This window comes from Phaseolus vulgaris, chromosome 2, assembly GCF_051622355.1.
Source record: "Phaseolus vulgaris cultivar YP4 chromosome 2, ASM5162235v1, whole genome shotgun sequence".
NCBI classification, from domain to species: Eukaryota; Viridiplantae; Streptophyta; class Magnoliopsida; order Fabales; family Fabaceae; genus Phaseolus; species Phaseolus vulgaris.
The window spans coordinates 44,602,201-44,620,630 of NC_143499.1; the positions used below are offsets into that span (position 1 = coordinate 44,602,201).

General features: G+C 33.2%; 1 protein-coding gene across 1 annotated transcript; it reads left to right on the forward strand.

Annotated features, from left to right (window-relative positions):
• The first annotated feature begins 2,153 nt into the window (after positions 1–2,153).
• On the forward strand, positions 2,154–3,268 carry LOC137809523 (uncharacterized). Its single transcript, XM_090297965.1, has 2 exons — positions 2,154–2,913; positions 3,124–3,268. Exons 1-2 carry the CDS (start codon positions 2,222–2,224, stop codon positions 3,266–3,268), a joined length of 837 nt encoding a protein of 278 aa, XP_090154091.1. The 5' UTR covers positions 2,154–2,221.
• The last annotated feature ends 15,162 nt before the right edge of the window (positions 3,269–18,430 follow it).

Below are 18,430 nucleotides of genomic sequence, written 5' to 3' on the forward strand. Positions count from 1 at the left end.
GCCATTATAAACCCACTGACCTCAATAAATTCACTTTCTTTTTGCTGGAAACTTTATATAAATAAGTGCAGTTTTGTAAAATTGAGTTAAGCTTATACACTTTTTAAGATGATACTATTGAGGTTTGTTGATTTTATCATGTCATCCACTATCGGAGCACTTGTACTCGGTGTAAATGGAGTATTAGAGATCTCACATCAATATTATTAAAATAGAATCTATTGTACTACCCACTATAGGACCATCTATAACTTTCTAATCTCATACTCAAGATATTGAATCCTTGGTATGAGAGGGTGTGTTAAGAATTTCATATCATTTAAAGATATGATCAAATTACGGTGTATAAGTAGATAGAAACATCACCTTATAAGTAAGGTTTGTGAAGCTGAATTAAGCTTAAAATCCACTTTTTAAGACTTTTGATCTAAGAAGTTATAACCACAGCTGTGCACTTGCATTCTTATCCTAAATTAAACACTATGCACTAATTACCATTCCACAATGTATAACTGCCACTCACACTGTTATTAAATTAAATATTGCAAGGCATAAATGCCATTACACGCCCTCTTCTGGAATAAAATTTCCAAATAGGGGTTCTCCGAGCATTATTTCCAGTGAAAATATAGGAACCTACCCTTACAATGCAATCCATTGCTAAAGAACAAGAAAGACAATAACATATAAATCATTACTTGTAACCGGAGCAGTTCCTTGAATGTACTGATTTCTCTCAATCCTATGGTAAATTTGGTCATAATATGTCCTGGGAATACCAAACAAATTTATCAAAACCAATAGCCAAAGATAAAATTTCATTCAATAAGACTCGAGGCAGTATTATCTATTTTCATAAGAAGTACATGGGTTAAAAAATTATGGCAGAGAGTAAACAAATCAAACATGCTTTAGAATACTTCAGCATATTTCCTAGCCCCTTTACTGGTTTAAAAGTTAAAAGTATCTTGCGAGCAATAGAGCATACAAAGCAACAATATTATATGACTAGTTACACTAAACCTAATTTTCATTTGGAAGACAAGGCCAGTGGGAGGGAAAGACCCACAAGGCTTACCTCCTAAAGCAATAAAATGAGGATCATTGGGCCCTCCTCCAAAGTTTTCTATGGCACTTGCAAATGCGATGTCCCCATCACATGCCTCTCCAAGACCTTCCCTAAAAAGTGTTAAGAATACGAGGCAATTAGTTTTAGAATGCAAGAACTGTGGCTATATAATCAGCCATTGTTGTCAAAATTATTCCTTGATCAGATCAAGTATCATGAAACAAATTGTTATAGTTGCAATAAATGTAGGTAGTATCCAACAACAAAATTCCTTTTTTAAAGAATCTCACAGGTCACACAAAGCAAGAAACCATTTGGCATTAACTTTCTTTCTCCTAGTTCCGGCTCGATTTTCTGATTCGACTTGTACTAAAGACGTTATGCGACCACTCTGTTTGAGGATACTTTTACTCGTACATCCAAAAGTTGAAAACTTTCCAGAGTTATATTGAGCTCAAATTTTTTTTAGATATGCTTTAAAATATTTTGGTCAAACCATGAAGCAATTAGTACAAAATATATTTTTTAGCTACTTGGTTGTTTGAAAACTTTTAGGGATAGAAGAAGCATAATATAAGAATCTCAGTATAAGGTAACTCTTCGCTCTTGGCACATTTGCTTGCTTAATGTCATACTTATCACAACATCAACCAACCTAAGACACAAGAACTAGTGTTGCTTAAATAAACGGCATGTATTAAATAAAAGATAGAAACCTGACAGAATTTAAACAACCATACCCTTTCGCTAAATTATGTTAAACTATTTAGTGGCTTACTACACTTATCGTTAAGGCCTCTGCTGAAAAAGGGAAGTAAGTAAGCTTTTGTGTTATCATGAGTCCTTATTACCGAACAAAATCATTATTAGACTTAATTAGACTTAATTACAGGAATATAATCACTATTAATGAGTCTATAATTAGACTTAATTATAGGAATATAATCACTATTAATGGGTCTATAATTAGTCTTAATTACAGATGTTATGTTAGAAAAAGAATCTGTACGGTTCTAATGCTATGGTTATATATATGTATCATTGTTATAGATGAAAGACAGATTGAATAAAACAGAAAATATTCTTTCATGGTATCATAGCACAAAACTCTGATACCCGACAAACACAAAGCAAAGGCAACGGTGCACAACCATGGCAGATGCACCAGAAAAGAATAATGCCAACAAAGCAGAGCACGAAGGAGGAGGAGGTGCTAAGAAGACCTACTCGCCATATGATCTCAACGCGAGTGACAATCCCGGAAACATAATCACGCAAGTCCAATTGCGCGGAGAAAATTACGACGAATGGGCAAGAGCAGTAAAGATCTCGCTTCGTGCCCGGAGAAAATGGGGCTTCATTGATGGAACACATATCCAACCAGAGGATGAGGCACCCGACCTTGAAGATTGGTGGACCGTGCAGTCCATGATTGTCTCTTGGATTCTAAACACCATTGAACCAAGCTTACGATCCACAGTAGCATATGCTGAGACTGCACATAACTTGTGGGAAGACATTAAAGAAAGATTCTCGGTCGTGAATGGACCTAGAATTCAACAACTAAGGTCGGACTTGTCAAGATGCAAGCAGGAGGGAATGGTGGTGGCAACTTACTTTGGAAAATTGAAGGTCCTTTGGGATGAGCTTGCTAACAGTGACAAAATTTCATCTTGTACGTGTGGTGGATGCAAGTGTGGGATTGGTGCTCAGTTGGAAAAACGAAGGGAGGAGGAGAAAGTTCATCAACTCCTTATGGGGTTGGATGACGCAAGCTACGGGACAGTAAGATCAAACATTCTGGCCTCAGACCCATTGTCGTCTCTGAACCGCGTATATGCTATGTTGGTACAAGAAGAAAGAGTGAGAATGATGGCCAAATCAACGGAAGAAAGGGGGTTGGTCGTGGGTCTCGCGATGCAGGCCAACTACAAAGAAAAAGGGCGTGGAGATATGGTAGAAAAATTAATGACGTGCAGTCATTGCGGTAAAAATGGTCACAACATGAAGGGATGCTTCCAATTGATCGGATATCCCGAATGATGGGGTGACAGACCAAAAAGTGAAGGCAAATGGAACGGCGGGGACGCCAAGGGATGCGAAACAAAGGTAACCCGACACGTGCAAATGTGGCACACGCTAGTGGAAGCAACAGTCAAGCCAACAATGACGACAAGAAACTTGAGATGGCAGGTCTGACCAATGAACAATGGAAGGTACTAGTTGATATGATCAGCAAACAAAAATCAAATGAATCAGAGAAAATGACTGGTAAGAGCATTTGGGATTTGTGGATTATTGACAGTGGGGCATCAAACCATATGACCGGGTCACTGGAAAATTTGAGTGAAAAGGAAACTATACAAGGGTGCCCCGTAGGGTTACCCGATGGTGAACGTGTTCTAGCTTGCGAATAGTGACTCTTGAAGAAGGACTTGAATTGAAAAATGTCCTTTATGTTCCCAAATTAAAATGCAATTTACTTTCAGTACCTCAATTGACGGATGAAGAAAATTGTGTTGTAACATTCACTGATAAATTGTGTATTATACAGGACCGCACTTCGAGGACGCTGATTGGAGCAGGTGAACGGAAAGATGGGCTTTATTTGTATCGTGGGGTACGGAAGACTCAAGCATGTCATGTCAAGATGGAAAATCAACTAGCACTTTGGCACCAAAGATTAGGACATCCGTCATTTAAGATTGTGCAAATGCTTCCTGATATAAGTGGGAAATGTACTCGTGATGAGTTGAATAAAGTTTGTGAAGTTTGTGAAAAATCGAAACAAACGAGAGATAAGTTTTTCTAAAGTGCGCATCAAGCTTTGAATATTTTTGATTTAATTCATTGTGACTTATGGGGTCCTTATAAAACTCCTTCATCCTGTGGTGACAATTGTGGATGATTGTTCACGGGCAGTTTGGATCTATTTGTTAAAAGAAAAAACAGAGGTATCAGTGACTTTGAAAAAAAATTTCACACTCGTTGAGAGGCAATACAACAAATGTGTTAAAATGGTTCGCTCTGACAATGGAACCGAATTCATGTGTCTAAAACAATATTTCATTCAACAACGTATCCTTCACCAAACTTCCTGTGTCGGGACCCCGCAACAAAATGGACGCGTCGAACGCAAGCATCGGCATATTCTGAATGTTGCTTGGTCATTACGGTTTCAAGGCAATCTTCCCATTAAATTTTGGGGGGAATGCGTTTTGACTGCAGGCTACTTAATCAATCTCACACCATCCTCCATTCTAAAAGGAAAAACCCCTTATGAAGTGATCCATGGATGTGTACCCAGTTACGCGCACTTACGAGTATTTGGTTCATTATGTTATGCTCATAATCAAAATAGACAGCGGGATAAATTTGATAGTCGTAGCCGAAAATGTGTGCTTGTCGGGTATCCATATGGCCAAAAAGGATGGAAATTATTTGATTTGGAAACAGAAACTTTCTTTGTCTCTCGTGATGTACATTTTTTCGAAAATAAATTTCCATATTTTGAAGCCAAAAAGATGGACACTGCACCACCATTGCAAAACCCAATTATTGCCAACTCTTTAGAAACTGGAACGGACCCACATTTTCTTCATGAAGTTGCCTCCTCAAACCTAGATGAATGCATCGTCAACCAACCCATTGCATCTCCCATCCCAGCCAAGGAGGATGCTACCCTCACAGATGACTTCGACCACACTATCAACGACTCCGATCCGTGTATAGAAGCCTCGACGCTACCCGCGGATCCACCGCCGCGTCCGACGGAGACGGCGCCGTCGGTTTCTTCACCACCGCTAACGGCCGCGGTTCCCCTTGGGCGAGGGCATCGCGCGAAGCTGCCTTCCGTACGGTTACGCGATTTTGTCGCAGCCACCACGATACTGTCAAGCCCCTCTGTTCCGTCACCTCCTTCAACAGAATCCTCAGGTGTTTCGTATCCTATACATGATTTTGTGAATTGTGATTCCTTTTCTAAACATCATCAAAGTTTTCTTGCCTCTTTACACACCGAGCAGGAACCCCTGTTCTTTTCTCAAGCGGTCCGAGAACCCCGGTGGCGTGATGCTATGGCACAGGAGATTCATGCTCTCGAACTCAATGACACCTGGAAACTCACCGCTCTCCCTCCTGGAAAGAAGGCACTTGGGTGTAAATGGATCTACAAAATCAAATACAACTCGGATGGAACAATTGAAAGATTCAAGGCTCGATTGGTAATTCTTGGCAATCATCAAGTGGAGGGTTTGGATTACAACGAGACGTTTTCTCCTGTCGTAAAGACGGTAACCATTCGCACAACTCTAGCAGTAGCAGCCACAAAAGATTGGGAGCTTCATCAGATGGACGTTCACAATGCGTTTCTCCATGGTGATCTTGATGATGAGGTTTATATGAAACTCCCTCCTGGCTTCCAAGAATCTCAACCAGGGGCAGTGTGCAAGCTTCAAAAGTCTCTATATGGCCTCCGACAGGCCCTCAGGTGTTGGTTTGCTAAACTATCTTCTTCTCTCACTCGTTACGGCTTCCAACAATCCCCGAAGGATCATTCCCTGTTTACTCTCAATAATAATGACATACAGTTGGTTGTGCTAGTCTACGTTGATGATCTTGTGATTGCAGGGAATAATGGTACTGTCATCCAATGTTTTAAAGGCTACTTAAATCAATGCTTTCATATGAAAGATTTAGGCCGCCTCAAGTACTTCCTGGGGGTTGAAGTTGCTCGCTCCCCCAACGGAATCTTCCTTTGTCAGAGGAAATATGCCTTAGATATCATTACTGAAGTCGGATTGTTGGGTGCGAAGCCCGCCACTACACCATGTGAAGAAAATCACAAATTGAGCTCCGCTACTGGTTCTTTTCTTTCTGACCCGGCTACTTATCGTAGACTTGTTGGGAGGTTAATTTATCTGTGTTTCACTCGACCTGACCTTGCCTACAGTGTCCAAGCTTTATCTCAATTTATGCAAAATCCACGCTCCGAGCATTGGCAAGCTGCTCTTCGTGTTGTTCGATATTTAAAGGGGCATCCTGGACAAGGAATACTCCTACCTCGAGAGAACAACTTACAACTCTTTGGGTGGTGTGATTCTGATTGGGCAAGTTGTCAACTGACACGGAAATCTCTCACCGGATGGTTTATTCAACTCGGCACTTCCCCAATTTCTTGGAAAACCCAGAAACAACAAACGGTTTCTGCCTCCTCTGCCGAGGCTGAATATCGATCAATGGCTAAGACCACCCGAGAATTAAAGTGGATTAAAGACATTCTCGCTTCTCTACATGTTCCTCATCCTGACCCAATTCATCTTTATTGTGATAGTCAAGCAACACTTCACATTGCTAAAAACCCGGTCTTCCACGAACGCACCAAACACATTGAAGTTGACTGCCACCTTGTTCGAGATGAAATCATTCACAAGCGCCTTCTTCCATCCTATGTGCCCACACATACACAACTAGCTGACCTTTTCACCAAAGCTCTCGGTGCTAAAAAGTTTGGAGCCATCTTGGTCAAGTTGGGCATTCAAGACTTACGTGCTCCAACTTGAAGGGATATTACCGGACAAAATCTTAGACTTAATTAGACTTAATTACAGGAATATAATCACTAATGAGTCTATAATTAGACTTAATTATAGGAATATAATCACTATTAATGGGTCTATAATTAGTCTTAATTACAGATGTTATGTTAGAAAAAGAATATGTACGGTTCTGATAGAGAACTAAAGTTATGTTTGAGTAAACTTATAAAAAAAATTTGTGTTGTTTGGTAATTTTGAAGAGGAAACCTAATTAGTGTTTCCCGATGATATTAGGAAATTTTAAAAAACGAGGAAGATGAGTTAAAATATTTTAACTATAATAATTAAAATACTCTTATTTATGTTTTGAAATTTAAAATTTAACATAATAAAGTAAATTAGTTTTTGAAACCCTTTCTCTCCCCTCCCCACCAAACAAGAAAATGGCTACCACTCCATTAAAATAGTTTTTCTCCACACCTTCCAACCAAACATCATAATGCATAATTAAAATTTCACTCCAACTATTATTTCCTTCACTGACTTCCGTTCCGTTCAAATCTCTCTCCTTCCCTCTTTTCTTTCTTTCAAACCAAGAAATCCCTATAAGAAAATAAAATGTATTGAACTTCTCCAATAAACTAAAATCAATTTACTGACCATAGTTGTAAAGATATTAGGCAAGACAAGCCTTCATTAAAAATTTAAGTACATGAAAAAGCTAAATTTATTTTACCATTTTACCTTATCTACTTTTTCTAAAAGTAAATGAAAAGTTTATCCAAACATTATCAAACGTCTAAATTCAAATTAACAACGAGATGAATGCGAATAAAACTCACGTGTACTTTCAATATCCTTTATTATTAGTTGACATAGATTTTTTTTATTATTATTAGAAGTTTTGAAACTAGGTGAAAAATGTTCTGAAACTATGTATTTTACAAGCGGATAAAGTAGAGAAAGCAAGAGAAAAATAATATTTTCTTTATTTATTTATTTGATTATGGGTAAAATTCTACAGGGAACTCTATCTTCTTATTGTTTTCTATGCAATAGTAAGGCTTCCGATGACGAATAGAAACTCCATCTGCAGGTGCTACTTGAGCAAAATTGTTGTTTACAATCCATCTTCTTTGTCTAACTGGTGTCACAAACATCCTCGTCTGCCACGTGACACTGTATATATCGTACAACCATGGATGTAATGAGTTGCGATACCTCTCCCAAATATTCATATACTTGATATTAATGTATAAATTTCGTTCTTTGGCCAAATCTTCATGTTCTAGAGGAAGTAAGAATTGTGACGAACAACCTCTCGATCTTGATCGTTCTCGTGAAAGGGTTGACATTTTTTAGAAAATCGGTAGTACATATATTATTTGCTCCTATAAAATAAATGATTTGAGATGGATAAAAAATATGAGTCAATTTAAGAGCAACATCCTCATGAGCATTCTTAGCATCTCTTTTACTCTTTTCTCTCTTCTAAGAAAGATAAGTTTGCATATATACCAGTATCATCTTTGTATTTGTACGAAAGGAAACGAATTCTAACTGGAATGTAAGGATGTGACGTGACCATGGATTTAAATTAATGTTTTTCAAATTACAAGATAATTATGTAGGGATCAGTAATCATGAGATTCTATCATTATTAAATTAATTACGTATAATTGCGTACAATATCGTACAATAATTAAATACAATAATTGTGTATAATGTACAGTGCCATAATGTACTCCTAAAGGGTAAGACAGACCATAATCTTTATGAATAACGAAAGAAAGAGAACAATATCAAGAATCATCTTTATCGAGAAAGAAACTAACGTATTTGCTACCGCGGTAAGTTTTAAATCATGCATATGTAAAGACCATTAAAATTAAGTAAATAGGAAAACAACCAAACCTGGAAGAAGGACCTGCATTCCCATCATCGAGTTTTAGAAATTTCATATCTGCTTCTTCTGAAGAAAATATGGCCAAGAAGAGAGTTACAAAAATGAGACGTTCAATAAGAAAGGAAAGAAAGAAGAAAAAAAAGCTATTCGTAATGTTACCTTTGATAATTATTATTTCCTTAATTTGAACAACAACGGCTATTCAAAGCAAAACACAATTTTCAAGTTAAAACTTAGTGTCACGAATTCAAAGAAATAAAGGAAACATGCACAATATAGCATTGATTGATGATATGAGGTGATTATAAAACTAATATAACATAATTGACTTTATGTGGTGGTTGTGTCGCTGTGTATATGAGACATAACCTAATATATTTAAGAGATATTCTTTAATGAAAACATACTTTTTTTTAGAAGGATATCCACGAAGGATATGATGAACTAAAATACCATCTGGGACGAATATTTCATATCGATAATATTCAACTTTCATATCGATAATATTCAACCTGAGAGCCTATTGGGAGGATGGCACTGGGAAGCGTTGGTGTCCGTTGCTAGTTGTACAAATAAAAACATATCTACTAGATGAAATATCAGGAGGAACACATTCACGATGAACAAAGTCCTTCAAATTATAGTAAGTTGAATCAGAAGTATGACTCTGAGGTCGTGCTTTAAAGCCCTCTCACTATAATATCTAGTATCCCATCTATATATACGCTTATGAACATCTTTACCTTTTTCCTATCCTAAACTTTGGTCAACTCTCCTACAATATTCACACGCTTGATATTAATGTACAAATTTCGTGCTTTGGCCAAATCTTTATGTTATAGAGGAAGTAAGAATTGTGACAAACAATTTTTAGAAAATCGGTAGTACATATATTTGTTCTTATAAAATCAATGATTTGAGATGGATAAAAAGATATGAGTAAATTTAAGAGCAGCATCTTCATCAACATTCCTAGCCTCTATTTTACTCTTTTATCTATTCTAAGGGATATACATCGTCATCATCTTTGTATTTGTACGAAAGGAAACAAATTTTATCATCATCTTTGTATTTGTACGAAAGGAAACGAATTCTAACTGGAATGTAAGGATGTGACCATGGATTTAAATTAATGTTTTTCAAATTACAAGATAATTATGTAGGGATCACTAATCATGAGATTCTATCATTATTAAATTAATTACGTACAATAATTGTGTATAATGTACTCTAAAGGAAGTACAGTGCCATAATGTACTCCTAAGGGAAGTAAGACAAACCATAATCTTTATGAATAACGAAAGAAAGAGAACAATATCAAGAATAATCTTTATCGAGAAAGAAACTAACGTATTTGCTACTGCGGTAAGTTTTAAATCATGCATATGTAAAGACCATTAAAATTAAGTAAATAGAAAAAAAAAAAAACCTGAAAGAAGGACCTGCATTCCCCATCATCGAGTTTTAGAAATTTCATATCTGCTTCTTCTGAATAAAATATGGCCAAGAAGAGAGTTACAAAAATGAGACGTTCAATAAGAAATGAAAGGAAAGAAATACCTTTTCAAAATCTTGTTCTAAGTTGTTTTTGCTTCAAAAGAGTTACATGAGAAGTTCAACTGATATATTTAGACTTTGTATTTGCATTTAGACTTTGAAATTATTTTTAAAGTTAGTAGTTTTACACCAACATATATCTTTTCTTACGAATGACTCCTTACAACTGAAATTATTGTATTTAGACTACTTAAGTGTATTATACCGAGGATTCAAATGAATCGTATTTGGCGTTAATAAATTTTACTTGATTAAGAAACACTTTAACTAAAACTTGTATAATTGACAAAATCAAATCTAAGTTAACAATTTCTCAATAATTAGATTTTGTAGTGGTAACAATCTATATTAGCCATCACTATGCTACTTGACATTTCAGTTAGGCTGACACATTAAGTAACAACAATCATTTACCATCACATAAAAAAATATTATTAAAAAAAAGAAAAAAAATACAAAAATATGGGTAGACTAGACCAAAACCCATATGTTAACAAAAATGATACATAGGTAGACTATACCTATTAATAAAGAATTCTAAGAACAGACTAAACGAAAGTCTATTATACCAATGAAATGATTATCTATGAATAAATCCTAAATTAGCCAACTTATCAGCACACGCATTCCCTTCACGAAAAATATGAGTAACCATAAACCTGATTTGGAAGTAGGTTTAAGTATTATGTGTTAAATAAGTACTTGTTAAAACTTTGTTTAGAGTAACATGAATTTTAAATATAGGGAACTATCATATTTTATTTTTGTAAGTAAGGTAGGAGTTGAGAACTCTTAATGTTTGATAGTAAAATTTGAAGTAAGTGATACAATTGATGTTGAACATATATTTAATTTTAGCATGACATTTTTTTCTCAAGTATTTGTATTTAGACTTTGAAATTATTTTTAAAGTTAGTATTTTTACACTAACATATATCTTTTCATACCATATTTATATATGTTATAAATATTTTATTAGAGTGAATAAAAGTAAAATTCAAATCACATTATCTTCTTAACAAGTAAATTAATTCTTTATTAATGACATTTTTATAGATTAATTAAATAAGAAATATCTTTTCTTGAACACTTATTTTGTGTTCTTTACTAAAGGGGATTAAAATAGTCAAAGTATATAGTTTAGTAAGAGTGTCAAAGTTTATGAATGTGTTTGACCACTTATGTTCTTTACTCAAAGTGAATTGAAAAGTCAAAGTATATAATTTATTAATATTGTCAAAGCTTATGAATGTGTTTTAAGAGGAAGTGTCAACGGTTATTCACAAGAGAATAATGTATATTAATGTTGTTAGTCCTCATGATTTGGTTTAGTTAGTTTATAAATAATTTATTTATTTTATTTACTTAAAATTATAACTCAATGTTAGAATCTTAAATTTATTAGATAATAATTTATACTTGTTAATTTAATTTTAAAAATGTCATGTATATTGTTTTTATTTGTTTTTTATTAAAAGAATGATACATAATATATATATATATAGTAAATAAATTTTGTTATTTTTTTCAGAAAGGCAATACATTATTTTAATATAATAATAAAAGACTAAGGTGTGGCACCTTTCTTCTATTTTATGTTTGCATTTTCCCTTTTCACTATTTTATTACTTATTAGAAAATTAAAATATATATATTTCAAAATAAACTACTTCATAATTTTGAAGCTCGCTTTTAGCATTATATAAGATGAAAAAAAGCTTTATTCCCGTAGTTTTCATTCTCAATATTAATTAAAGTAGTTGCCACATAACTGAAATGTCCTATTAAAGAATAGTACCTATTTCCCAAATAAAATTTGATATATTCATATCCTCTTGCTATCTTATAAAAAATATATTATATATAAAATAAAAATATTTAGTGTCATAAAATACATTTAATAGCAAATAAAAGTGAAAGAATATTGTAAAAAAAATAGAATTAGTTAAAAGAAAAACTCTTCATGTCTTAAATACTTCTTGGATAATATTATTGTAAATCAAAGTGAGTCATGTTTTATTAATTAGTTCCATCATCACTGATATTTCGGTGACATTATTATTTATAAGATTGCAGTTCAATCATTGATGAAAAAGGCACTTGTTGATGTCGAAATCGAAATATTTGACTATTTGACAATAATAAGTAATAAAATTATCACTTTCTCCATTGGACAAGTATATGCTTTGCACAAACCCCTACCTACTACCAATAATTTTATATCCACTTCATTTTGTACAACCCCTTTTATTAAAATAATATACATCTCGATGTGTTAAAAAATTTAAAATTCATTATTTTTAAATTAAAAATCTTTGTCACTAACAACAAATTATTGGTAAAAGTAGTATTAAATTCGGTCTATGTATGTACTAGTTACATTGTATTCCAAGTTGTTCCTATAAACCTGATTAGTTTAAATGGTGATTAATTAATTAATTACTTAATTAGAAAGATGAAACTATATGGACATATTAATGAGTAATAGTAGCAAATTTAGGCATTAGTCTTATTTTTCCTCTTTCAATATCTAATAATGAAATTACTATCTTTATTGGATTTATATTTTCACTCCACTGGTGTAAACGTTACAGACAAATCATGAAATAGAAACCAATTTTATAAACAAAAAATAATTAGTTGTTATACTAAATAAATTTTTGGTTTCTAAATTAATTTCTATTATTGTGAAATGATTTTTAAATTGGTATCTAATTAGCAACCAAGGTTTATGCTACCAAATTTAGAAACTAAATAATTGGTAGTTAAAATCTTAGTATCTAATTAGATACTAATTTATAAACCATTTAACAATAATAGAAATTAATTTAAAAATCAAAAATTTATTTAGTCTCTAAAATTGTCTCTAATTTAGTTACTATAACAACTAATTATTTTAGTTTCTAAAAATTAGTTTCCATTTGATGATTTTCTTGTAGTGAAATAATAATGACGTGATCCTACCGGTAGACTTAGCGCAAGAGCGTTGCCTCGTCACGATCTTCCTCACCAGCTTGACACCACGTGCCCTCCAAGTCCACTCCACAGGTAGCCTCTCTGAGAACCTGAAAAACACACAGTGGCGCCTCTGAGGCCGGTGGCGCTCCGACGCTCAAGTCAGTGACAAGAACACCCAAAAACTAAGAGAGAATATGCTCTGTAGGACCGTACTGTAGGCACACAACCCTAGCAGTATCAGCCGTAATGAAAAACGTACCTCTGCAAATTCTGTTAAGGTTACCTTTATAGCTAGGTTTCTTGTCTCTCCAGGCCGTTATGCTTTTGGACGCGTGGCTCGCATCCAGCCCTGCACGTGTCACCATCTGGACTGGGATAGCAGGTAGCGCCCAGCCCTACACGTGTCGTCATCTGAGCCAAGGCAACTTGAGCGTCATTTCTCCATTGCTCCCAAACCTACACGTGTCATCATCTAGGTTGGAGTAACTAGTAACATCCAACCCTACACGTGTCGTCATCTGGATTGGGGCAACTTGAACGTCATTCTTGTGTAGTAACCAGCCACACAGCTAAGTCCTCCACTCAAGGAGCAAGCTAGCGCACAATGCGCTGTGAAACATCACCCGACAAGGCGAGTATCGGATGCAACAAAGTGCATCATTTCTGTGATATCGCTCGCCGCAAGCGCCACCTTCCTTACTACTACGCCATGCATGCTCTAGCTGAGGAAACCTTGCCACCAACGAATGTCCCCTCTGGGAATCCTGTCGCTGATGAGCAATCTGTTCCCTTCAACCCACTCAGCCTTCACGCCCCATGCTGGCGCAACAGTCATCTTACTGAACTTACACGCTTGAGATTACCCTTCTGAGCCTCTAACAGTTTTAACTGAGTTTACTGGGAGATCCGGCGATGTGCTCCTCGTGGCGACGTGTAAACCACCCGAGCTCCTAGCATTCCTCGGCGATCTCTCACCACCTGATCTCCTAGCACTCTCATACGGCGACTGCGTCGTAACTCTGGTGACCGCCGGTTACGCACACTAGAGATCGGAGAACGCCAATTCAGTGTAACCGGCGACTATGCTCACTTCTGAACCATTCATCTTTTCTAGCCTACGTGTTCCACTGAGCACGCCCCACCCGGACACGCGCCAGACACGTCATCGCACCCGATGACCTGGTCGGTACATGACGTAATACTATTTGATGTTAGGTCTTTAATACATCTCACTTTATACTAAAAAATAATTTTTTTTAATATCTTATATTAGCTCATTTCGTTATGATCAACTTTTAAATTAGCATTATAAACCAAACACAATTGAAAGACAATCAAGATCTTGATGTATTCCATCTGTTTTTTTTTTTTAATATTTGAGAGATATTTTAAATTTAGATTAATTGATTATAATTGAAATTAGAAACTTTTTTTTATCATAATCGGTATTATCTTATCAACTAAATCCTTTAATAATGATTAATGTACTTGCTCATGAGCCACAAAGCCTCAAAAAGACATTTCAAAATGGATCTAATATTTGGTGAAAAGTCATTTTAGAGTTATAGATTTAAGAAGTACGTCTTAATCTAAAACTATAAAAGTTCAGGATCCTTTAATATCGAGCTAAAAAAAACAAATGAAATTTAATAAACTAGATAAATATAACACAATTATCGTATAACTCGATTTAAAATAGAAGATCACAATATGCAATTTGATAATGAGCAAAGAAACCAAAAGATATATAACACAAGCAAACAACCTCAGCATAGAAAGAGATGGAAAAAAAGTTGAATATACATGCTTTCATTCATTTAATAAAGTACAGAAATTAAAATTAGCAGAACTATGAGTGGCCATCAAACAAAAAAGAGGACCCCTTTTATTACTTTGGACTTTTTTTCCCTTTCGTATAACAGCTAACAATCTCATTTTACGGAACGAAACACAAACACATAGTCAAAGGAAAGAATGTTACATTAGAATTTAAGTTTGTATGTTCTGGTCTCTCTCCAGTGAATATACAGAAATATAAACATATGTAAATACTTCAATCCAAACTACAAGATAGACTGCTTGACAAACTATCAAGAACATTTTATGAATTTTAACAACATAAGTTCATTTAATTATCATACTTTTATAACATTCTTTATCATAAAAAAAACATGTGTCCATAGTATCAAAATATTCATCTCTGTCTCAATAAATGACCAAGAAATTACATCATCACATGCTTGCTTTTAGAAAGACATGTACTATACCGGTCGGTAACGGACAAGTAGTCTTAAACCTGGTGATCGACTGATTGAGTTAAAAAACATCTCAAGTCATGTAATAAATAACAGTAATGACAGTTACAATAACTCTTAATGAGTCACATTCATATTTCCTATTAATAACTACTGATATCTGACCCATCATGACAAGGGTCCATAACCAACACTATGAATAAAACCTTTTGTGGAGGTGTAAAAGACGTTTTAATCAGCTTTACTATATACATTCTTTACACAGAATACTTACTTGAGCGTCGGAGTACCTTTTTCATGTCCACCCTGACCGAACACCAATAACAAAACGAGGAGACTTGAAGGAAAGAGTAAGGAGGCTAGTGACACATCAACAATTGTAGAACCAGTTCTAAGTACTATCTAGGTCCTTCTTTGTCCATACAAGTACATGTGCCGAACAACTAAAGACTAACATTTGAGTCGTATTGAATCTTAGTATCACACTCACTCTCAATAATTCAATGTGATCATTTCAACTACTCAATAAAGCTAAGAACTTTTCTTATATCAGTTGACGTCTTAATTTATATGATCTAAACTATCAATGAAATTACAATATCTCCTTTTACTACTCAGTTTCAATACTCAACACCACAAATTACAAAATAGACAAAGTATCTACTATTTCTCATCCAAGTCAATGATCACATAACTTAATCTACACTCATTATTTATAATATATCATTCATATATTATCATCTCAAATAAGTATTTAAAATATTTACATATAAGCTTTTCAAAATAAAAAGTAAGCACTTGAACAAGACGTCATTGCTAGTGTGGTTTTCTTTCATAAGGAAAAAAAATCAATTCAATCTATTCTTCACTTAACATCCAAACTATTGAAGGAAAGAGAATTGACTATAAGACTTCCATAACTTCCTCAGACAAGTCTCCTTTTATTCTTTAAAATTTTATTCTTCAATACAATTCAAAATATCTATATCTTCATTCAATTGGAATCAAACATTCATTTTATTCATTAACAACATGCTAAGTTTATACACTAATTAATCATTCATAAAAATGACTACAACATTTAAGAACTATATAAACTTAGTTAGAACTTTATGTGTCTTTAGCTATTCCTCTTTTCCTTAATACTTGTTTGTGTTTTTTTTTTGTTTTTATTTATTTATTTTGAACAATAGATTTAAAATTATGATTTTTTATTTTGTTATACGGTAATATTAAATTTTGATATTTATAAACAGAAAAGAAAATACAATGAAAACTTTTAAGGAGTCAAATTCCTTTTATGCAAATGATATTTTGCATTCTAACAAAAAAATAAATAAAATCTGTAAGAAAATCGTAAACTTTTGAATGCAAATAATTTTTTTATAGAATATAAGAAAATTCAAATGAATATTATCTTTTTTTTTGTTCTCTTAAAAAAATACTAATTATCCAAGTTGAATATTGCAAAACTCTTTTTCCTCATTGAATATTATGAAGTTTTTCATAAAGAAAGAAATGTTTAAAATTTGGAAATTATAATTGAAGAGTGGTGTAGAGACATTGGCTAACATTACCACTAATAAGTGGTGCACAATGAATGAGTTGAAATCAATGAGTTGATAATATTGGTTAGACCCCACTTCTATCTCCTCACCAAAACAAAAGAAATGAATAATTTCTCACTCTCAAAATATCAAAACCCATTATTGTTTTGTTTGCTATATACTATCAAATCAATCTTATTATAACTAAGGTACTTCACTCCCACACATATATATACTATAAGGTCAAATTTAAATAATTTAATTGTAATTTCTAAATTAATTACCAATAGTACAAATTTGTACTTCCCACACCTACCTAACGTATACTGTGAGAACGGATGAGTTGGTACCCCACAAGGGTATATTTTGGGTAATCATATATATATATACACTGAGACATTATTTAAAAAAAAAATTAAGATGACGTCAAAAAACTAAAAGAAGAATTTTTGGGAAAAACATAATGCTACGAAAATAATCATACCTATTTGTTATAAACATATACTATAAATATTGTTATAGTATTCTAAAATGCCTTTTTCTTCAATCTTTCTAATACCTTATAAATAAATATTACTCAAGAAAAATACATTTATTTAATATTTGACTATAAAGTATTAACATGTGCTTGGAGTAATGCGGCATTCATTTTACGTTGTCATTGCGTATATATGATTTTATCTTGCCACATGTTTTTTTATTAAAGATTATTTTTGTATTTTTGGTAACACCCTAAAATATACAAACATTTACTATAAATATAACATCCTAAAATATATAAATATTTTATAAAAGAAAATAAAATAAAGCAATATTCTTTATTCTTTTTCCAAAATTGATCACCACAATTTAATTTCATTCCATATTAATAATTATAATAATGTTAATATAAAATTATTATTAATAATAATAATAATTACAATAATATTAATAATAATAGTAAGTATGTCTAATTAGAGTCTAACACTTGATTCAAAATCCAATACTTAAATAAAAGAACGAGCATAAGAGTTGAGAATCACATTGAATTTATTATGACTCAAGTTTAATATCTACAAATGTCACATTGTGCAAAAACTCCCCTTCAACTACTTATCACATGATATTTTAGTCCATGTGACTTAAACTATAAGTGAACATGTTCCTTTACTTAATACACAAAAATAATTAATAATTCATATATCATCCCATATTTACAACCTCACATTTCATGCATATTTATAATTTAAATGATACTTATTAACAACATTAATCACTCACCAAAAATTATCTAAACAAATTTTGATTTCTTGAGTGAATTTATACAATTTTGTTGGACGAATTATAATTCGTTGAACATATTTAAGTCTGAAAATAATGTTGAATTTGTAGATTAAAAAAATAGCAATTTTTTCATCCACTAAGTAAATTTTCTTTAAGAATGAATCTTATACTCTTAGGATAAACTCTTAGGATAAATTCTGTTAACTAGATTATATAGAACATGAAATTTGGCAGAGTGATTCCAAAACTATCCCAAACTAAACTAGCTACTTCAAAAGTTTCATCAAGTTTAAAAATAAACATTTAACACATACTCTAGTAGATTTTAAACAATAACT